Source organism: Poecilia formosa, unplaced genomic scaffold, assembly GCF_000485575.1.
Source record: "Poecilia formosa unplaced genomic scaffold, Poecilia_formosa-5.1.2 Scaffold89, whole genome shotgun sequence".
NCBI lineage: Eukaryota > Metazoa > Chordata > Actinopteri > Cyprinodontiformes > Poeciliidae > Poecilia > Poecilia formosa.
In genome coordinates this window covers 951651-974151 of record NW_006800028.1, presented here as the reverse complement: position 1 = coordinate 974151, position 22501 = coordinate 951651, and the positions used below count along the sequence as shown (strand labels likewise).

The window sequence follows — 22501 nt, the reverse complement described above, 5'->3', positions numbered from 1 at the left end:
AAAGGAAGATTTAATTTCTGCTAGTACAATAACTTGGTGGTTAAATGTAAAACTGGAGAAAGGACATTCATTTCAGAAAGTTTATCTGCTTCAACTTGCTTTTCTCCCCTCCGGTGTGGCCGTTATGTAGCTTGAATCTTTTATTGACTTGCTGTATTTTCTGTCTTTACATAAGTTTGCCCTTTCTGCCTTTTTTTTTGGGAATGTCAAAATGCTGACTTTTTAATAAACAATGTCTTGAAACTGAACTCATGTTTTTATTTTTTCCCCAATTTACCTACATGTGAATTGTAGATTTAATTTCACGACAAAAAGGAAAAAAGGTTTTTTCAGCTAATAGCACACTGTATTGAATTTGTTGCAAAATGCCTAAGACAAGTAAGCAAGACTGAATGTTAACATTTTTATTGCAGTTTTAAGACAAAATTGTGAAACATAAGCAACATTACACTCAACCAAAGAAACAAATATTCTGTTGCATAGATTTAAGGCACTTTGTTAAATACAGATAGAAAAGCAGCAATAAACTGGACATTTTCTCCCAGGCTGGAAATCAAACATCAAAATCTAGGAAAGGCAGTAGAGAGTAGCTCAAGTCTTTTTCAGCTACTTTAACTGAATGTTATTCAATTATAGTGAACTGACAGTAGGACTTTGCTGCCAGTGGAAATAAAAAACAAATATTCTTACCATGCAAGAATGGTTTAGACACACCCAATTAATCATAAAAGTTAAAGGCAGATTTCTTTGCTTCAGCAACAGTTTAAGTTGCCTTGAAGCAGGAAGATGCAACAGTTTCATTCACTTTGGTCTACTGAGGAGTTCAGGAATGAAAGGAAAGCTCGGAAACAAAATAGACGTCATATAAATCTCTGAATCTGCACTGGCACTTTAATCTCCATTATAAATACATAATTTGCATGTTTTAAGACGCGTCTCTGAAGAGCTTTGGTCACATCTCTCCCACTACGTACATTTTGCACCTTAGCCCACAGAGTCTGCCTCTAATGCTCCAAAATACGCTCCCTACATCAGGAAATGAACTCAGCAAAGCAGACGCCCGATGGGATGAACGCAGTGCTTTAAAAATCACACTGCCAATATGCAGAGAGCATGAAACTGAAGTGTTTGAATAAAATATTTCAGCTAAAATGGAGTTTCAGTTAAAGATAATCCCATTTTAGACTTGCAGGAAAAACAACAAAAATAAAACTCTTAAAAGTTCCACGACCTCCAGAGAACCAACAATGTAAAACAGCGAAAACGGTCTGACCGAGCCGGAGCCGGCTCAGTCCGAGTCCTCGTCGTCCAAATACTCCTCAGCGTTGCTATGTGTCCGGGTGATGGCTGTAACAAAAGAAACAAACCTATAAGTGTAGAATAGTTCACTTATTCTGTTAATTCAGTCCAAAAAGTCAAACCTGTATCATATATATTTTCTGTAAACCGTGATGAATTTCTGATATTTATCAGTCCTTATAAATAAAGAAAAGCTTCCAAAATGTAGACTGCAAGTGAATAAACAGTTCATATACAGTTCCCTGTCCATGTCGTTCTGTACGCGAGGAAGAACTTACTGGTTCCCAGCTTCCTTTTGATGAGTGAAGCACACTGGGCGTTGGTGGCCATTTCGACAGCCAGTTTACACTCGTTGTTTTTGATGTCTATCCTCGCATCTGAAACAAACACATCGACACTGAAGTAAACTACAGAGAAGTAGAAACAAAGAAAATGAAAACTGGAAGGAAATCAAAATTTGATGAGTTTGACAAATCTTTATAATTTCTCAAATATCAGTGTCTATTTAAGATCAAAGGAGAAACTAACTTTTAGCAAGCAGCATTTCCACGATGTCAGAGTAACCCTTCCAGGCAGCAGCATGCAGTGGTGTGTCTCCCAGTTTATTCTAAAATATAAAAACAAGATCATTAAACTACTATGACACTATTTAACACCCATTCACCCAACCAGTGACAAACTAACGACATGTTTAAACTTGGAAGTTAGTGGTAAATTAATTTTAAAAAGTCGTTTTAATCATATTAATTCAAATCAGGAATTTTACTTCATAGAAGATTGAATTAAAAACTCAAACAGTGTTAATATTGACAGACTTTTTTTTTATTTAGTCACATTTTAGTCATGTTTACTCATCTTAGGTTTAGTCTAGTTTTTGTTGACTTTATCATAGAATAGTTTATTTTGGGGAAATTTTCTTTCCAACATGGTGAGAAATTTATCCTTGTGTAGAAATTCAGTTACTTCTTGAAAAGACAAGTTGACCTTTGCCAACTTTATTTGCATTAACTTTTAAATTAAATCTCTATTTTCCAAACACTTTAATATTTTCATCTAGGTTTTTTCTTCATTATGATTTATGTCATTGGTAGGAATTTGATTCTCAGTATGTATTAAATATACTCAGTTTGTTTTATAACATTTCATTTTGTTATTTATATATAAATGGTTAAAAGAGATAAACTGATTTGATTTCCAAGATGCATTTTCTAGTTTTCTTTAAAGTCTGTCTTAGAGTCAACATAAGAGAAAATGAAAATGAAGGCATTACATCCCATCAAAGCACATCAAAGTTTACATATATTTTTTTAATTATGCATACAACATCATGTTAGATGAAAGGTTTACAAGTACACAAACAATGCCGAATCTTAGTTTTTTATGTATTTGACAAATGATGGAGAAAAATCAAACTTTGCATATATATTGATGCTTTTCTAGTAGAAGTTATTGACATCCAATACCTTCGGTTATGGTTTTATGCTCTGAAAATGTTTTCTGTTTTCAAATGTTCAAACGAGCTTTGAGTGAAGCTGCTAATGAGCTTTTAAAATCATCTCACCTGCTGGTTGACCTCCACGTTGGGCTGGCTTAGCAACAACTCCACCACATCTGACAGGAAAGAGAGAACATATTGAACATGTTTAGGATAATATGAACAAAGAAGGGCCAAAAAAAATGTCCTTTTTGTTACAATGCACGTTCTGTGTCACAATCAGAGATGAATAACATGACGTTCACTGCTTACCTTTATGTCCTCCGTGGCATCCCCAGTAGAGGGCAGTGTTTCCCGCTTTATCCAGCCCGTTAATCCCAACCTTGTTGTCCAGACATTCCCTCAGCCAGCTCATATTACCTGAGATTATACACAAATGAGTGAAAACACACAAAGGTTGGTAAGCATAAGCAGTTTAAAAGGTCAAGGCTGCTTGAAAATATTAAAAGATCAAACGATTTAAATACTGAGACAGTCGTACCTCGTTTAGCTGCTTCATGCATTGGATTATCAATAGATTCTGCCTGCTCAGCAACTGAAAAAACAAGATCATGTAAGACTACTGTTGTGTGAAATTATTAGGTTATTTCTGGATTATCTTTCCTTTACTCACCATAGTTACTAGGAATTAGTCCTGTCCTCCCTCTACATGTCCCCTTCCACCAATTAGAGTCGCTCTGAAATAAACATTCATTTTTACAAGCAGAATAAAAAGAGCAAATTTAAGAGCACAGAGTAAATGAAAAGGAGAAGTGAAATAAAGATGGAGCATGTTATGCGTTTAGGGATGTATAACATGTAGCAAGGAGAAAAAATAAAACATGCAAAGGTCGCAGGATTCACATTAAAGAGGAAGAATAACTGCAGAGTTAAAGATTGTGAGAAAGGCGGCAGAGAAATCCCAACTTTTACCAACCGTGTCTGAGATGTACAAAATGTCTCCTTCTTCAAAGTACAACTCATCTGGCTGAAAAAAAAACACATTGTTACTCTGAGACACCTAGACACACTGATTAACTTCAACATCACCTTTGCCTTCGATTTTAATCAAATTAACTTCAGTCATTTTTTGTTGATGTTCAGATTACAATCGATATTTGTTAAATAGTTCACCTCTACTTGTTTTCATTCAATTCATCTACCAGCCTGTGCTTAAAACTATTTCAACACAAATTTTGTTTAGTCTATCCTGCAGAAACAAAATAATTCTTATAGCTAAACACCTGATTGCTAAATTAATTGAGAGACTACATAAAAACTAACATGCACCGAGAAATGGATGGCAAACTGAAATGGGTCCTTGGAAATGTTGGGAACATTTTGGAAATCAAAGAGCAAAAGGTAAACATCTGCAGAACCACATCTGGCTCTTTACCTCCTCCATGGTGGTGATAAAGATTACAAAAATATTAAAATTGGGAATAATCATTTTAATACAAAAAACAAAACGGTAGATATAGGAGTTCTAACATTTATATAACATTTACATAGGATATAGGAGTTTTTTCCCCTCCTAATTTTTATGTAAACAGCAAGTTAATTGTCATTTTGTTTTTTAAGTTGTCCACTTTCCCAAAAAAGTCTAACTGACCTGATTTTACCCAGAAAGGGAACTTTTTTCCCCTCATATACATTTAATGTTCTTCTTCGTTACCAAAGAAGCTCATAAAAAAAAGTAAATTGCAGTTTGTTTAATTGCAAAGAAGGCAGCATGTTGTAAAATATAAACTTAATAAATTAGGTTAAGTTTTAAGCACAGATTTTTGGTGTGTTGTCAGGGAGCGATGCCGAACTCATCGGCGCGTATGGCCTGGTGGACGCGCGCTTCAACTGCGTGAGAGCGTCCGCGGTGGCAGGCGGGTGGCGGTGCTGGTTCCCCCGCGGTGGCTATAGGGCGGAGCGGCACTTGGCTGCGATGGCCGCTCGAGGCTGCTTGCAGCTTTAATTTTAAATTATTATTTTACATGTGATTTAAATTTTAGTTTCTTATGATTAATAAGGGGATTGAAGACCCAGGGACTATGCAGCAACATGATTTTGAAGCATTTTGGCTATATTTGAAATACTGTGAAAAGCATTTCTTGATCAAAAATATTTATTGTAATTCAAAATAATTCCATTCTTTATAAGCCTAAAGTCACTGATTAGCATCATATCAACATTTATATTAATTCTAGGGAGGCCTGTAATGATAAATTGCCCAGAAATAAACAATAATATTGTTGTTTTTTAGACTACTTTCCAGTGATATACTGATAATGGCAAATTTAAAGACCAATAAACTTTAATTTTGTAAATGACAATCCACATTACAACTGGGAAAAAAAAACATAAATATCCAAAATAAAAAAAGCTAAAAGCAATAAATAATAAGTATTAGGATGTCTAAACAAAATCGCCCTTCAAACAATATCAGAATCAAGATCGTTTTACTTTACCATGTGATTAATTGGTTATTGCAACAGGTCACAGTTAAAAACAATTCAGGCGAAACACTTTTTTTTAAATACATTCAGGCACTACGGGGTAAAAAAAAAATCCTATAATTTTCTATAAATCTAAATTTTTTTGCATCAATAATTAACCATGATTTACTGTATTCTGCAACAGGAATCAATGTAGATCTCTAAACACATTAAATAACTAATATTACAAATCAAGTTCCATTTTAATACGTTATATTGAGAAATTGTCACTATTAATCAAAACATATTGCCGAAATTAAATGACAGCTCTTACCGTTCTGGGATCGAAGGTGAACAACGCTCTGAACACCTTCACTTGGCCTGGAAAAGAACATAAAAACAGTTTGTTAAATGAAACATGGAGCTGCTAGACGGGTTAAAACAGAAGCCATGATGGAAAAAACACACCAAGGACACGCAAAGGAGTCTCAGCAGTGCAAGTTCACTCCTGCAGCCCAGCTGGCTTCAACATGGTGAAATACTTGCATGTAACAACAACAAATCAGATCGGTGCGATTCTCCTGCAGCCAATAACAAAACACACTTATTACTACATGCAGCACAAAAAGACACACAGTGGGTCACTGTGCAACAGCACCTTCCCTCTGGGCCTGCTCTGGCCTGGGGTTCGCTTTGCTGCTGAATGCAACCCAGGTGGTTGTGGTCCACCTTCAGAAGTCACTCAGAAACCCACAAAAAGCTTATAGAAGCATTTTTAAACACTTAAACCTGAAGTCGCACCGCCCTGAGCTGCACGTTGACAACAGAAATTCAAAGTTTAGTAAACAGCAGAGCCGCCGGGTTGCACACAAATAACGAGACGCCGATTCAGCTCAGCTTGACCAGAATGAGTCGAACTCTTCAACCAAGCAAAAAGGACAGATCTGCATCTTTCTTTTGGCGAGGCGTCATCACCCTGTGCTGCTATGTTCAGCCAACTTCCTTTTCAAAAGTGTCACACCCCGATTAGGTCAACGACATGATTTAAAACCACAAACAGATGCATTCTTTATATGTGCATTTATTATCTTTAGTGGGTCAGCTGTAAAAATAAAATGCAGACTTCATCTGTGGTGTCTTATGTAAATATACAAGCAGACATATGCAGAGAACACATGAGGAAATCTCACATTGTGTAACAAACGGAAATGAATCAAAAGGTCAGATAGTGATCTAATTACTGACAAGCTTGAATACATTTACGATTATTAGGAGATTTTAAATCTTATTTCAGCACCTGGAATGTTTAAATGCACAGTGTTTAGAGGTTAAACTGAGGGGGAGGGGTCTGTGCCACCACACAACACCAGTTCTGTTCACGTCTGCTACTCTGCAGGCCCAGCCATGTTATTTTAAACAGACAAATACCTCAGCTCAGGAGGCCAGGCTCTGGCTTTATCTAAAACCCTCTGCAACAGAGCAGATTGAAGTGGAAAATAACCTAAAACAGGACCAAAAAGAGAAAAATAAGAGTTTTTGCATAGGTCACAAAAAACAACAATAGGAGTTCTGTTTAATTTCTTAATTCCTAACTACAAGAATTTGTGTTTGGCTAGAAACCTGTGGCAACTTGCAAAATAAATCTCATTCTTGCAAACCAAATGCCAGCCATTTGAAGCGATATCTGCACACCTGGTCTTGTTAAATCTGAATTCAACACTCAAAATCCTGCGGCATTTGTCATGAGTCGGGATTACAGTTAATAGTCAGATTATGTAGTAAAAAGCAGAAATCTAGAAAAGGGAACAAAACCAAATACGAATTATTTGCACAACCAGATACAGATGGAAAAACAGCACCTGATTTAACCTGTTATATGATGAACGAGACATGATAACATAATCCAAACAACCTTCTGTGGAGCCATCAAATTTGTTGATACCTCTGATCAGATGCACCTCTGTTCATTCTGGGTCTAATCCTGTGAATTCATTGATTACTTATTGTAAAATCAAAATTTATGGTTTTGTAAAACATTGGTAACCAAACTTGGTGTCAAAAAACAAGTGTGGGACACTTGAGATTACATCCAGATATCAAATTAAACAACAAAAATGACAACAAGAACAATTTATGACATAAATACAAGCATTTACAAATAGAATAAAAATATATTGGCTACATACAGTTTTTTGGTGATTTTTACCCCTGCTTTATTGCCGTAAGTAGATATCTAAGCCAATAGTGTGTCGTGAGTTTCTTCCACTTTTAATTTGTAGCCAAAAAGCTGAAACATAAAATGTGTTTCTGATGGTTTCAGGGCAGTTCGTTCCCCATATTGTACCTGTAATGACAATGTAATGAAGCTATGGCCTCTAGGCTTATTTTCTGTTAAGTTTTTTCAGGAATTAAAGGACATAAATGCTCATAACACTTTTTAATCTTGTAATTTACTTCAACTGTATTTTCTTCTCTGAACTTGTTGTACTCTTGAACTCGATGTCCATTTACTTTTGATTCTGATTCCAGTTTGAATTAAATCCTGCAGGTATGAATTACTTAATAGCATAGCATATGGCTACAACTAATGATTATTTCAGTAATCTATTATTCCATTGATTATTTGGTTTAAATCAGATAAAAAAATGGGCCCATTTTGCAAATTTTTCATTTAAGCCTATTTTATACAATAATATAAACACATTAAAAGATGCAAATAAATCATTCAATTCCCTTTTTAAATGAGAAAATAATCATTTTATTGCCTAAATTTCCTGAACAGCATCCCTTTAGTGTACACATGATAATTTGCAGCAAAATGATGCATCTGCAGCTAAAAATAAATACTTGCAACATCAACATGCGAAAAGCTCAACCATTTCTTTTCGACTTATCAATAAAGCGTTAGACCGATCTGTTGATATATATATAAATTAACAGTTTTGGCTTAATTTATGGTCTGTGTTAATTTTGAGTATACTCCAGTTAATAATTAATCGATTACTAGATTATTTGATGATTATTTCAATAAGTAATTCGTCAAGATCAGTCCAATTAATCATTCCAATTTCGTCTTAAACATGTTTTTTTTAATTATGTATACATATGTTGATACTGTGTTATTTTTATCAAAGAAAGCTAGGTTACTGTTAAGTATTGACTAAAATGAGCCCATCTTTTCCTCATGATATTCCTATGTGTAATCTTTTATCTCCAAAGAAAATGCATGGGATACGTGTAATCAACACTGGCGATTTAAGAGAGAGAAGTGGAAATGCACATTACTCAGTGTGCAAGGATATTGATTTTATTTTACCAGTGGTAAGGCGCAGCACTGCACTCACCTACCATGTATATGAATAAACTGCGCAATTTCAGCAATTTTGATAAGTGATCAAATAATACAGAAAGTTATAGAACAATCGAGCGGACAAATTGATTTTTATCAATTAACAGCATTTTACATATCCACACAAAAGAAGCAGTATCAGAGTTTATGCATTAATTAAATTTGGGTCTGATGACATTTTAAATAAGCCCGATTTAGTATTTTGAATGTAGAGAAAAGATAAATAATTTAGCATGAAAGAACATTGAAAACATGAAGTTTCGTGCATTTTTTAAATTCAAATGTTGCAAGAAAAATGGATGTCAGTGCATGATGTCATCCAATGATGTCAGTAGCTGCTGCAGACAATATTTACAGGTTTTTAAATTACCTCCAAGTAAATCCACTGATTTAAAGCGCGTTCTTTGCATTGGAATGAAGACAATCAGAATACAGAGGTGTGACCACACAGACACCCATCTGAATGGAGCTACCTCTGGGGCAGCAAGCTGCATTTACTGCATGGATGATGGAAATAGGGAAGTGACGGCGGCCTCAGAGCTTGGTGCCCCGGTCAGCCAGCAAACACCCAACTAAAGCCTCCTTAAATATGAAGTCATATTACCGAATGTCCCGAGATAAAGCAGTTAATTACTGCATTTAAGTCTTCTACCCCGAGCTTTCAGACAAGCTTAACAAGCGCACCCTCCACCCATTAGCGTCAGCCACTCAACAAGACAAGGTGCACTGTCCACGTACCAAACGACACCGAAAGAAAAGTTTTTGGGGAAAATTAAGTCAAAAGTCACCGAAGACGCAGTCTTACCTGGCTTGGCCGGCTTGGGAGGAGGCTTAGACATCTGTGAGGCTTGAAGACGAACCGAAAGAAATGATGGTTCAGACAGAGACGACGCTGAACTCTGGATCACTTTGAAGCTAACGCTGCTAATGAGGAAGTTAACTTAAGCGGAAAACTTGACAAGCGCATGCGCACAACTTTTGACAGATAGATAGATAGATAGATAGATAGATAGATAGATAGATAGATAGATAGATAGATAGATAGATAGATAGATAGATAGATAGATAGATAGATNATAGATAGATAGATAGATAGATAGATAGATAGATAGATAGATAGATAGATAGATAGATAGATAGATAGATAGATAGATAGATAGATAGATAGATAGATATTGTAAAGTTAATGTTGATTTGGTATTTTGTGTATTAGGTCAACTAATATACATTAATATTTTCAAGGATATTGATTTTATTTTTAGTGTTAGTAATCTCGGAAATAATAGCTGTAAAACAATAATAATATGATAAAAGAAAAGTAATAAGATTAAGATAATAAAATAATAAATATTTTAATTAATATTAGTAACTGTTATTTTTATTGACTATGTATTTTACATACATTTATAAACAATTACAAATAATATAAACAATTGAAAATAATATACATTTTAATTTTATGATTTATATAAAAATTAAAATATATATTTTGTAATCATTGATGTTAATTTATGTAAAAGATATAGTTAGTAAAAATAACAGTTACTAATATTAATAACGTTTTTATTGTAGATATTTATTGTGCTACTAAGAACATATTTTACATTTTAATTGAAATATATTTTCATAAATCGGCAGCTAATCCAACAGCATACTTTTTCTGTTTCAATGAGCAGGGCGTGACGTAACACCGTCTTCAGCGAATCACATGCGTCCTTGGGCGGAAACGAGTGACAGAGAGGAGGGTTGTGTTTGTGTAGGTAAACAATGCGGTTGTTTCTTAGTTAAACGTGAGTTTTTTTTTGTTATTTTCTTATAACTAGAGACACACATCAGTAGTTTTGCCGTGAGCTTTTGCAAATGAAGACTATAATTGTTGGAGTTGGTGGGTAAGTAAATCTGAATGCTGTCAGCAAACTAATGTGTAAATGTCTTAATCCTCACGCATTGCTGCTCAGCAAACACATCACTAAAAAACGGAACCACTGATAACTGAATTACAAGGTTTCACTTTGTAAAGTGCTTCCGATGTGACCACTAAATACAAACTAGGTGAAAACAGGAGAGAAAAATGTGCAGAAATATTTGAAACTGAAGCAACAAGACAACGGATCAGTAGACTTTGTGATAACCATGTGGCTGTGAGGCCTGATAAGACCTGTTTACTTTTTACGATTCTAAACACCTACTCTTAAGTAGGTATATAATGTTAGGTTTCTTTATTTTATAATTTCCATTTGCTTTAATCGCAGGGTAACCAATGGAGGAAAATCTACCCTCTCCCAATTTCTTCACCAGAAAATACACAACAGCTGCATCATTGCTCAGGATACGTATTTCAAAGTAAACCATGAAGGCTTCCTTAGATAATATTGGTGTTTTAGCAATTTCTGGCACAACAGATAATAATTTACAGTTACATATTTATTCTTGTCAGGATGACTTTGTTGTACCAGTGGACAGTAACGGCTTCAAGCAATATGACAGTAAGTTCAAATGCTTTATCTGTGATTTAACTTGATGATTTTGACTGAAATTAAGGTTCTATAATTATAAACCAACTCTTTTTATTTTACGTCCTAAAAAAGTTTTTCTGGTAACATTGTTTCTGGTATTTTAGTGAATTTTCAGGTCATTTATTGTGTATTGAAATGAATTTGTGTCTCAGCTGAGAAATGGAGATGATGCTAACTGCGTTCTCTTTAAGCGCTTGATGCTCTTCACATGGAGGAGATGATGAAGGAGGTTTGCTCCTGGAAAAAAGACCCTCATGAGTTCCTGAGGCGGCGGGGCCTGATAGCCAAAGATTCATCCACCGATGACGAACTTTACGTTCTGATAGTGGAAGGTTTCCTCATTTTCAACCACAGGTACAAAATACTGGATGGATGGATGGATGGATGGATGGATGGATGGATGGATGGATGGATGGATGGATGGATGGATGTTTTTCCATTTATTTTTTAATTTATAATCTCAGTCATTAAAACTGTGAAATTCTGTCTCCTGTATTTACATAGAAAATGTTTTGTAGAATAACTAATCTGCTGTTTCTTGTCACCATTAATTCTGTTGCATCTCACAGTTTAATATTATATTATTATATACTATTATATTATATTAGCATTAAATTCTCCTAGCCGTCCTTTAATCATACTATTCACATTCTCTCCTTCCAGGCCTTTAAATGAGATGTTTGACATGAGATATTTTTTGGAAATACCTTATGACGTCTGCAAGATGAGACGAAGGTACTCATCTCTCTTTTTTGGTATTATTAGTGTAATTTTTTAAAACATTTTATTTCTTTCACTCTGATTTTCAGTGAAATCTTAATTTGAGAGCTGTTTCTGTGTTTTTGTCCTGGCAGCATGAGGGTGTATGCGCCTCCAGACCCTCCAAACTACTTTGATGGATACGTGTGGCCGATGTACCTTCAAAACCGCGAGGAGATGGAGAGAATCACTTCAGAAATTGGTGAGAGGACATCTAAAATGTTGAATGGCCTTTAGATTATGGACTTGTACAATTTTAATAATGACTAGGCATGAGTAACATATTGATTATTACAGTTACTTCTATGATAGCGGCAACTTGCCCTTCTCTAATGATGATAGTACTGATTTTATTACACTTAACCTTGTCATTATTTAAAACTCAAACTGCTGCACTGTTTGTAAAAATGTTAAAGATTGCAGGCGCTGCATGCTTATCCTGTTTTTGCAGTTTTTCTGGATGGTCTGAAGCCAAAGGACGAGGTTTTAGCTGCTGTTTATGAAGACATTCATAAAGAAATAGCCAGACTCCAGGGTAAGGGTGCTTCTTAATCTGGAAATAAAAATTTGTATGTTGAATTGGAACAGAATCACTTATTAGTAATTTGCTGTTTATGTTGAAATATCCGACTAAAGCGACTGAGGAGTGGTAAACTTCAGCCCAACCAGGAAAGGAAGCTTGAAATGTGGGGGAGGTTTGGCTAAATCACATCCTGTCTTAAGTAACGTGAAGCTTTCACATGCAACTCAGCAAAATTCATTTAGTTTCTATTTATGTGATTTATTCTTACTGATTCTGTCCAGATGTGGAACCATTTGTACTCCTGGTAGATTAAAGTTTGGATTAATCTTTTGTTTTGTTTTGTTGACAGTCAGGATTAGATGGTTTGCATTACGTCAATTTTATTGCTTCCAAATGAAGTTAAAAAATCAACCGACTTTACAACAAGTGGACTCCATTTATGTTGCAGAAACATCTCCGTTTTGAGCTTCACAACCGTGAACAGTTAAACAAATGTAATTTCTTGGTTTTTTTAATAAACTTCAGGTATTTTGTGAGGAAAGAGTATGAATTTATGAGGGCTTAAAGGACAGAATAAAAATATATATAAAAAAGTAAATTGATAAAATACCAGTGAAAACATGCAGAGAGCTGGTGAGACATTATAAGAAGGAAGGATTTGATTCTGACACGTTCAGGAACTGATGGACGCAGGGACTGAACAGTAAGTACAAAAACTGGTGTTTAATAGGAAATAAACGATTTCTTGGTCAGACAGGCCAGGGTCAGAACCAGGGAATCCAAATCAGGGTCAGGCAATTCCAGATCTCAGGGTCAGACAGACAGGGGGTCGAAGCCAGAAGGTCCAAAACTAGTGGGGGTCAGGATCGGGGACAGGAGAGGCAACTAGGCAGAAGGAAGAGACAGACAGGTTAGTTACTGGGCAGTTAGCGCAAGTTACTACAGCAGGCCTGAAAGTGTTACCGCTGAGGGTTTCACAACAATCTGACGCCATGCAGGGGGAAGATCCGTCCTTATATAGCAGCAGCTGGGGATCAAGGTGAAGATGATCAGGTGTGAGTGGTCACAGCTCAGCAGCAGCTGTGACAGATTCCTGTGATGGTAGTAGACATTTTTTCACTCATTACTGACAGAAGTAAAGATAAATTTCTGTATGCAATTTTTAAGTAAAAATCGACAAAATAATTTAAATGACCTGAAGGAAATCAAATGTTTTCACTTTGTTTTTGCAGGACAAAGCTGATGTGATCGACATTTATCTGGATGGCAGACAGTGTCTTCTAATGGAGTGATGTGAGACTGAAAGTACCAACCGTTTTACTGGTGCTGTTTCAAAGACTTTTGGTTACTGTTGATTTTGATCTCCTTCAAATAGGTTTGTTTCAACACTTTATGCAGATGCTTCATCCCCCAGACTTAAGGGTTTCCCACCTTACAATTTCATTATTGCAAAAGAAAAAGTGATGTTCACTAAAAATGTTACTGCTTTCAGTAAGGTGGATTATAATTTCTTTAAAAAACAAAAACTCTTTAAAAGGTGCTTATGAGAAGAAACTGATCAAAGATTGTCTGTTGTTATTCTTCTGTTGCCTGAAGCTGACATTTCCACCATCAGTTAGTGGATTTTACAAAAACATTAACTTTGTTTCACACTTGATCCTTGTTTTTTTACTGACATGATCCCAAAAAAGTTCAACATATATCAAGAAATAGTATTGCAGCTCTATAATATCAGCTTGTAATCATTTTATCTTGCTATCATCTGTGAGATTGGTTTAATGTTTGACTATTGAATCAATAAAATTCACCAGTCTTGAATTTATGAGCCTATAAATCATTAAAGATTCACCCAGCTTTATTCTAAGACTGAGATTACATTCCATTGGATGTTTTTGAAAGCAAAATAAATTTTAAATGTTTCCTCTGACCTCTTTAAAGGCCTTTACTAAATCTGATCTGGGGTCAGAAAAAAAAGCTACAGTTGCCATGGAGACCAAAATGCTGTCAACTAAATCAGTCAACTTTATGCAGTGAGTGTACCAGTCCCTCTCAGATTGTTAGTGTATTGCTTCTCTTAGAACCCAAATAAAACAAAAATGTTGACCAAATTATAACAGTTACTCTTTTTGATATAAGAAGTATCTAATTAAAGCTTTTAATTATTTGGTGGTTCATATTCTCCGGCATAATATTTGTCTGATTATTTTAGATCAGTTTTAATTCATGTTTCTGTTCTGTTGTCAAAGCTTGTTTTTGAAAAATAAATTAATGTCTACAGTAAATCTTCTCATGTCATCGATTTTATGGCAAAACTTTCAAATGTCATGTTTTTGTCACTTTTTAAAATATCAATATGTAGAGTGTGAAGCAAAAGGGAAAATATGCAAAACGTTTAAATGATCAGCACAGAAAACGTGATACTGTTTTTATGAAACGGCGTTCTACTAGTCTTTATAAGCAGTCAGTATCTTACTTGCAGAATGCATCATTCATCAGTGAGACTTTAGAAAAACAGACAGTTTGACCACGAAGTTGTCTGAATTAAAATCAGACAAACGTTTCCTGTTTGGGATGAGTATAAAAACTATTTCTCTTCTCTAAATGCCAGAATAACAAGAGGGAGAATTTTTAGAGGATGTTTGGTTACATAACTACTTTTTGTTTGATTAAATACAGAAGTTTACAGTAACCATAATGTCTGGTTCTTTAAGACCATTTTAAAAAGCCTAGAGAAATGTATGCTCTTTAACTAGGTGAGGGCAGTTTTTTCTGGAGTACTGTGAAATAATTATTTGGTTTAAATTGCAGCATTAAGTTAAAACTTACAATTGAAAATGTATCAACTTAATAAACAATGTTTTAGACAACTTGTTTCTTGTTAAATCAACTACATGAACTTTAATTTTTGAGTTAAACCAATATAATTTTCTTGTTGACTTAAGTTGCATGTTCAAGGCAGCAGGTGGACTTTCATTTTCAAGTTAAACCACCCTCAAATGTTTTACAGTGTGCAGAGACCTGGTTTGCCAGAAACTTTTTTTTAAGAAACATAAGTTGTTAAACATTAGCTGTAAATGGGCAGATAAATATTTTTATAAATAACTAATGTGCCGTTTGAAAAACCTCCAGAATGTAACATCACATAAAAGCAGGCACTGCCCCTCAACTAGCAACCCCAGTAAGCCCAACCTGTTACCTAGCAACCCCGGTGAAGTCCATCCCATTACCTAGCAACCCAAGCTAAGCTCCAGAACATTTGGTCAGCTGGTTTTACCTCTATATCTGCTGTACAATAGCTGATGAATAAGATAAGTGTTTTGTTGTTGACTTACCGTCCAGAAACTACTTGCTGCATCTTTGTGGGTTGTGCAGATGGCTCTACTTCTGCTTTTCAAAGTTGTACAGTTGTATAATTTCACATCTGTTTGCAGTCAGTGTAAATGTTGAGTGGCCAGCAGCAGCTTGCTTATTTGTGTTTGAAGGGACAGGAGACTCTAAAACAGCTAGTTCTGAAAGTAGCCAGAGTAACATCTCATTATCTAAGAAGGATTTTATGCAAAAAATTTAATGAATATGTTTTGTATATACCTATGTTAACCTGTTCAAGGCAGCGTAATAGGTCACTTTTAATTGATCCAGGATGGTCTTTTATCAGTGTTAACTTCAACAGCAGCTAAAGTTATTTCAGCCAGCTTGCTTTACTGGCAGTTTACTGTGCTCTTATTGGCCAACAACGTTTCCTAACTGTAAGAAGTTGTACCCTAATGTTATGTAATCCAAGAACTTCAGAACAGGTTGCCTAATAAGTCATGTTTTCGTGCAGGTTTTATAAGCGGGAAGGTTTTTTAAATGCACATAAAAGCCACAGATTTTCCAAAATGCTTGAGCAGCTTCATTGGGATAAGTTTGGAGTTTCACAGACTCTTACTGCAATCACTGAAACGGAAACAGCTTGTCCAAAGCCTCAGCCTTAAACTACTGCTTTCATTTTCACACGCACGATCATGTCTGACACCACGTTTTCTGATTTTCTGCAGCAAGTTCTTCAAGGTCTCAAAACCTTAATTGCAGATCCCTATGTGAGATGCATGAACCTGGACTGTTTACCACACCAACGGATGAAACATTTCTCAAAAACTCCATGCCATCTGGAGGATATTTTGTGTTTACGTCAGCAGTGAACTTGTCCGACCGGCATGTGCAGTAAAACAGACATCACATGCAAAGCAGGGAATTCCTCACTTCCCCTTTCTGACTGTATCCGCCTCTACTTCTACATATATAAGTCTGTAGTTACTACTATCACAAACTGAACCCTCTGGCAGGTTTGTAAGAATCTTTTTTGCTGAATTGTTCAGAGGGAAGATGCCCAGCCGAAGATTTTTTATCTCCTTCTTCCTGTTTTCCATTTGCCTCATCTGTTGCCATGAAGCCATGCCTGCTAATCTCAAACAGGAGAAACTGAACAACAGACCAGTGATTGGTAAGAGACTTTATTTAGGGGTTTTGGGTGTAAAAGAAACCCAGTGAAATTAGTTTGCCACAGCCACGTTTGATTGTTTTTGTGTTTTGTTTTGGTGCTCAGGTGTTTTGACTCAGATGGTCTCAGATGATGTCATGAAACCTTTTGGAGCGACATACATACCCGACTCTTACGTGAACTACATCGAGTCGGGGGGAAGCAGAGTGGTGCCGATCAGGTGGGTTGGAGGCTCTGGTGGTTTTACCTGAGAAAATGGCAACAAGATGATAAGAAGAGGTTTAACATTGTGGGGGGGAAATTCTTTCTATTTGCAGATTTCTTTTTAAACGTTTTTATTTTGTGATGGAGAGTGTTTTCTTGTTGCTAATGGCTTCTGAAGAAAACACTACTCCCCCCTGTGACCCTACAGAAAAAGACAATGTCACAATACATGGATGGATTAGTCAAAAAGTAATGTAGTACCTGATTTTAACTCGTTTTGCAGCAACAACTGCTATCCAGTTTGTGACAACTGCAGTCATCTACCTCCATGTAGGGAAAGTTTAGTCCTCCCATCTTGGCAAATTGTTCAATTTAGCCACATCTGGGGGTTTTCATGCGTAAATGCTCTTTTAAAGTCAGGCTTCAGCATCCTAGTAGCATTTAATCCCAGACTTTGACTAGGCCGCTTCAAAAAAACTCCAGTTTCTGAATTTAGAGTCATTCAGAGGTGGACTAGGAGGACTTGAAAGTAGCCTTGTGATGATAGCAAGTTTTCCTGGATGACGTATTGCCCAAGAAGTTATTGTGATAAACGGTAACATTGTTGTTCTTGAGACCATTTTAAAGTAATATAAGATCAATAAATCTTAATTTCTATCGATCTTTTAATGCTAAAACTAGAAGACATTTTAAATATGCAAAGTAAATAAACAAAGCAACAAATAAAGTGGATAAAGCCTTAGGTCATCCAGTCTTTGGTAGAAAGAGACACATGAGGAAAACAAATAATCGTGCTTGTTTTGTGTTATCTTGTGGTAAATTGATTAGTGCTTATTGAAGCAGGCTTGTACACACACCATCTTTGTCTCTTCAGTGCACAAAATGTCTTACTGAAATTCTTTGGGATCGTTAAGTTTTTGTTTGAGAGGCAGACAGACTTGGTGTCATTTTTGTTCAGCTGTGGTTCTGACTTTAGAACAGAACCTCAGCAATGAAGCAACGGAGCTAAAGCTTATTAGATGCTGTTCTTGGTTCTTTTGTGACCTGCTGGATGAGATCCTGGACTATTTTTAGTGGATAATCCTGGGAAAGTTCACAACTTTTCCATGTTTCCCCCACTTGTTTAGAACAACTCTCTCTCCCTGGCATCCCACAGCCTTAGAAATGGCTTCATAACTCTTCTTAAATGTCAGTTAATAAATTATTTATAATATAAAATAATCCTGGACGCATGATTAACTTATTTTGGATGGTTAAATTTTAGCTTCTGGAATGTTTTCCAAATCCCTAATCTAAGTCCAATTGAAAATTTCTCAACTATACAATAAAAACAAATAATAAATGTTTGATGATTTTTTAAAATGTGATGATATCTGAAAGCTCCTGTTTATAAAATGTGTAAACATCAAATGACCGCTGACTGTGCTGTTTTTTTTTACAGATTGACTCTTTCTACTGCGGAGTATGAAAGCATCTTCACGAAGATAAATGGGTGAGAAAACCCAACATATTTTTTATTCTGCAGGAGAACAATTGAACATTTAATTAAAATATTGACCATTTTTAATTTCTTTGTGATGTTCAGCCTGGTTTTCATTGGTGGAGCCGTAGATTTGATGACCTCAGACTTTGCCAGGGTGGCGAAGATTTTTTATAAACTCGCTCTGACGGTGGGTACAACGCATCATGTTTCATTTTCTAGTTAATATTCCTAAAGTTTTCTCAGCACTGACTATGATTTGTTCTTCATTTTGTGTTAATTGTAATTTTTGTGTGTCTTCACCCTCATTTTGCATCCTTTTCATTACCAATCTGTTTCTTTGCATTCATTTAGGGCATCTAGATAGAAAGCTTTGCATGCTTTTAAGTCATGTATACTTCAAGTACTTGTGCTTTAGTTGCTGCTCTGCATTTCTTTGTCATCATTCATTTTTGAAGTTATTTGTGTTTCTTAATTTGTATCTGCTTTGCTGACTCTGTGTATTAGACCCAGTCAGTAATCTATTAATGCTCTTTGGCCACAAAGTGAGAAAGATTTCATAAACAGCCTTTAAAGGTTGTGCATTGTTCTCACGTTTCTTTTGTTTTTGGATCGTAGGGAAGTAAAAATAAGTGTTCTTGTTCCAGGCCAACGATGCAGGGGATTTCTTCCCCATCTGGGGAACCTGTCTGGGCATGCAGCTGCTCACTGTGCTGGTGGCCGAAGAGAATCTGCTCTCAGCAACTCCAGCTAGAAATGTGGCTTTGCCCCTCAACCTAACCACAGGTGAAACCTTTCTGTGGCATCACTGACGTCTTTTAATTGCTTGGATTGTTTTTTAGATTTATAAACTGTTGTTAAACTTAATGTTTTTTGCAACATGCATGATGCGAATCCCAACACTTGGAGTCAGCAGAGGGAAGTTTAACAGGAACGGCTGATATTTTTACACTTTAGTGAGTTAAATTACCTCCCCAACACAGAGTGTTTTTTGAGACAATTTTTGATCATTGTTGTTAGAAGACATGATTTGTTCAAATGAATCCTGAAGAAAGATACTGAAAGTCTGCAGTCTGATAACTTTTCATTTACATTAGGACATCAGTATGCATCTAAACGTCTTCCATTTTAGTTTTAAACATTACATAGATGCATTTTCATGTTTCTAAATTAACGCTTTTATTCCTACAGAGGCCCACTCCAGCAGGATGTTCCAAGGTTTTTCTAAAGAGCTAATTAAGGCCTTGACAGAAGAACCTCTGACTGGCAATTTTCACAAATATGGCCTGACAGTACAGGTATCTTCCTCTTTTGTTGTTTTTACCCTTAAAAGGAAAATACGTCATACTTTTCATGCAAATATTTTCTATTGAAAGTACATGACACAACTTGATTTTATCTGATAAAATTTCATTTTAATCACGACATAGATGTAGTTTTTCTTGCAAACTGTCTGGACGATCAGAGAAAATCCGACTGCCTGAGCCAGGGTTCAACCGCAGGAGTGAGGCGGTATAGGCAGAACTAAACAAATTTACACAAAAACATCAAAATTAGCACAGAAACATTAAGATAAAATCCTAATTAACTTATTTAAAAATAAAAAAAGTTGATTTTGGGTTTAGTCTACGTAAAGTTGAGACTTTTACCCTAAACATGCAACCACAGTTACAAAGGAAGAGTTCAGATCAGCACATATTCTCAAAAGTTACAATGGCCTAGTAGTCAAAGTCCAAACTTTTATCCAATTAAGAATATGTGGCAAGACTTGCTGTTCACAAATCGTCTCCATCCATCTAAGTGAGCTTGAGCTATTTTTCAAAGTATAACCTGAAAGTTTGAAAAACCTGCAGCCGTGACTGGAGCAAAAAAAATAAATAAAAATTATGCTTGCCACACTTCTCAGATTTTCTGTTTTCCTCCAGCTTCACAAATAAAAACTACTTTGTGTTGGTCTATTACATAAATACATTGGCGTTTCCAGCTGCAATGTGATGAAATGCTGAAAACTTAAATGGAAAATGAAACTGTTCTTCCAGGCTTTCCAGGAAAATGAGAAGCTGAGTGGTTTCTTCTCCCTGCTGTCGACGAACGTCGCTGAAAATGGAGCTCAGTTCGTCTCCACCATTGAAGGTTATTCGATTATTTGAGTGTGGAAGTGAAAAACTAGACTGTTTCTCTTGAGCCGGGTGGTGATGGAACGTCCTTTCGTTTCCTCTGCCCTGCCAGGTAAAAGGTATCCGTTCTACGGAGTGCAGTGGCATCCCGAGGTGAACCGCTTTCAGTGGAACAGAAATTTTAGCTTCCCTCACTCCAGTTATGCCATTCAGTTGTCGTCGCAGCTGGCTGAGTTTTTTATCAATGAAGGTAAGAGTTAGGTGAGAATTATCCTCTCGTTACAGCGTCGACTGTGTATCACCTTTAATCATCTGTGCTTTGTTTAGGACGGAAGAGTTTCCATCATTTTGACTCTCGTGAGGAGGAAGACGCCTCATTGATCTACAAGTTCACTCCTGTCTACACTTCAAACTTTACTGCCTACGAGCAGGTCTATTTCTTCTAGGTTTTGGAGGATGCCAAAGCCTGCTAGATGCCTGCATTTCCTTTTGAAATGTGAAGATGTGGCTTGAATTTGAGTGCAACATTAAATAATTTTACTTAGAAAAATATTATTTAAAGCCATGAAGATAAAAATAAATGTGATTGATACTGTGGATTTATGAAGACGGGCATTTCAAAAAGAGAGCACTTTATGTCCACTCCAGCAAAGTTGAGGTTATATATTGCTGGATATTTTATTTTATTTTAGAGTTTTTCACCTTCTTGATAACTTTGTATGAATTATGTCTTCAAATAAAGTAAAATGATTTAATTTTAATGTCATTATTGATATTAAAAGTTATTTTTCTGTATGAATTTGGAGTGCTGTTAAAAAAATAATTTGACTCCTGCAGTCAATTTTCCTATTGACTCCAGGTTTCTTTTTATAACACTTAAATATTTCAATAACAAATACAACCAGATACAGACAAAAAATATGTTTGATGGTTGACTCAAGTGATTGAAAGAAAACTCTTTATCCTGTTTCTTAAATCAAGAATTGGATGAAGAAAACATGAAACGGTGAACAGATTTATGTCGTATAACGTATGTAAAAAAAAAAAAAAAGATTTATAATTGCATCTAACATTACTAAAATGTAGATTGGAATAATATGTAACTGAATTTAAATGTGTCTTTATGATAGGACTGTATTGGTTTGATATGATTCATATTTTTGGGATTTAAAGTGTCTTCAGATTATTTTGGCAGTGTAATGGTGCCATGCAAATAAACTGAATTAAATTCAGAGATGGGTATTAACTTATATTTACTCAATTACATTTTCTGGAGCAACGTTTTGGAAAAAAAATGCACTTTTAGGAGTAGTTTCACTGCACTGTACTTTTCACTTTTACTCGAGTAATATTGTTATGAACTATTGCAAATCTTACTAAACTCTTAGTAAAACTTCTGGATACTCTATCCAACTTAAATATCTTCAATGATGAAAGAATAAACATATTTAACCATAAATGTATGAGACAGACTCACACCTGTTAACAATGCTATTTTCTGTTAATGAGTCTGCAGATCTCAATAAAATATAATAATAATAATAATAATAATAATAATATAAAACAGGACAATAGTCATATATTAAAATAAATGTATTATATATTACATTTATATTGTCACTGGAAGTTACAATATTACTGACACATACACATATACTGTAAGTATTAATTTTATGCAGTTTATAAAGTTTGGCACATCACATATACATTACATAAGTTTATAGTTGTTTTGTTTAGTGATATATTTTAAAATATAAAATCAGATTTTATGACCAGCTACTCAGTACTTGAGTATCCTTTGTGTCAAAACAATTTTTAGTTATTTTGTATTTTTGTCATTTAAAAAAAATATATATATATTTTTTGCTGTTTGT

The 22501-nt window shown here is 35.3% G+C and overlaps 3 protein-coding genes across 8 annotated transcripts; 2 read left to right on the top strand and 1 right to left on the bottom strand.

Annotated features, from left to right (window-relative positions):
• Window positions 1-389: 389 nt before the first annotated feature.
• On the bottom strand, window positions 390-9504 carry ostf1 (osteoclast stimulating factor 1). The gene is made up of 10 exons (XM_007557522.1): window positions 9354-9504; window positions 5534-5580; window positions 3711-3761; window positions 3408-3471; window positions 3276-3329; window positions 3047-3154; window positions 2861-2910; window positions 1828-1906; window positions 1578-1676; window positions 390-1347 (listed from the first exon to the last, which is right to left on the bottom strand). Exons 1-10 carry the CDS (start codon window positions 9385-9387, stop codon window positions 1289-1291), a joined length of 645 nt encoding a protein of 214 aa, XP_007557584.1. The 5' UTR covers window positions 9388-9504; the 3' UTR covers window positions 390-1288.
• Window positions 9505-10247: 743 nt separating this feature from the next.
• LOC103141767 (nicotinamide riboside kinase 1-like) lies at window positions 10248-14628 on the top strand. Of its 5 annotated transcripts, none has more exons than XR_001662786.1 (9): window positions 10248-10437; window positions 10801-10891; window positions 10986-11034; window positions 11256-11418; window positions 11728-11799; window positions 11919-12025; window positions 12247-12358; window positions 13345-13447; window positions 13579-14628. XR_001662786.1 is itself a non-coding variant. In XM_016674076.1 (8 exons), the coding sequence occupies exons 1-7, from the start codon at window positions 10409-10411 to the stop codon at window positions 12324-12326; spliced, it is 591 nt and encodes a 196-aa protein (XP_016529562.1). In that variant the 5' UTR covers window positions 10249-10408; the 3' UTR covers window positions 12327-12358; window positions 13579-14628. The 5 variants fall into 5 exon arrangements, 2 of the variants coding, with proteins under 2 accessions (XP_016529562.1, XP_007557583.1); XR_476615.2 differs by having other exon boundaries at window positions 10252-10437; window positions 12275-12358; XR_001662785.1 differs by having other exon boundaries at window positions 12247-13447.
• Window positions 14629-15322: 694 nt separating this feature from the next.
• LOC103141766 (gamma-glutamyl hydrolase) lies at window positions 15323-21678 on the top strand. 2 transcript variants are annotated; one of them, XM_016674075.1, is made up of 10 exons: window positions 15323-16671; window positions 16779-16829; window positions 16932-17046; window positions 18472-18522; window positions 18616-18700; window positions 19158-19296; window positions 19702-19808; window positions 20550-20643; window positions 20740-20877; window positions 20955-21678. In XM_016674075.1, exons 2-10 carry the CDS (start codon window positions 16781-16783, stop codon window positions 21071-21073), a joined length of 897 nt encoding a protein of 298 aa, XP_016529561.1. In that variant the 5' UTR covers window positions 15323-16671; window positions 16779-16780; the 3' UTR covers window positions 21074-21678. The 2 variants fall into 2 exon arrangements, with proteins under 2 accessions (XP_016529561.1, XP_007557581.1); XM_007557519.2 differs by having other exon boundaries at window positions 15323-16829.
• Window positions 21679-22501: the final 823 nt, after the last annotated feature.

Bases quoted from the DNA above. Each gene is read 5' to 3' on its own strand.
- ostf1 (XM_007557522.1), bottom strand. From the start codon at position 9,387: ATGTCTAAGCCTCCTCCCAAGCCGGCCAAGCCAG. The intron at 3,762-5,533 runs GTAAGAGCTGTC...TTTTTTTTTCAG, and splicing joins TCACCTTCGATCCCAGAACG to CCAGATGAGTTGTACTTTGA. The intron at 1,677-1,827 runs GTTAGTTTCTCC...TGTTTGTTTCAG, and splicing joins GGAAATGCTGCTTGCTAAAA to ATGCGAGGATAGACATCAAA.
- LOC103141767 (XM_007557521.2), top strand. From the start codon at position 10,409: ATGAAGACTATAATTGTTGGAGTTGGTGG. The intron at 10,892-10,985 runs GTAAACCATGAA...TATTCTTGTCAG, and splicing joins CTCAGGATACGTATTTCAAA to GATGACTTTGTTGTACCAGT. The intron at 11,035-11,255 runs GTAAGTTCAAAT...GTTCTCTTTAAG, and splicing joins CGGCTTCAAGCAATATGACA to CGCTTGATGCTCTTCACATG.
- LOC103141766 (XM_007557519.2), top strand. From the start codon at position 16,712: ATGCCCAGCCGAAGATTTTTTATCTCCTTCTTCCTGTTTTCCATTTGC. The intron at 20,644-20,739 runs GTTATTCGATTA...CTGCCCTGCCAG, and splicing joins GTTCGTCTCCACCATTGAAG to GTAAAAGGTATCCGTTCTAC. The intron at 20,878-20,954 runs GTAAGAGTTAGG...TGCTTTGTTTAG, and splicing joins TGAGTTTTTTATCAATGAAG to GACGGAAGAGTTTCCATCAT.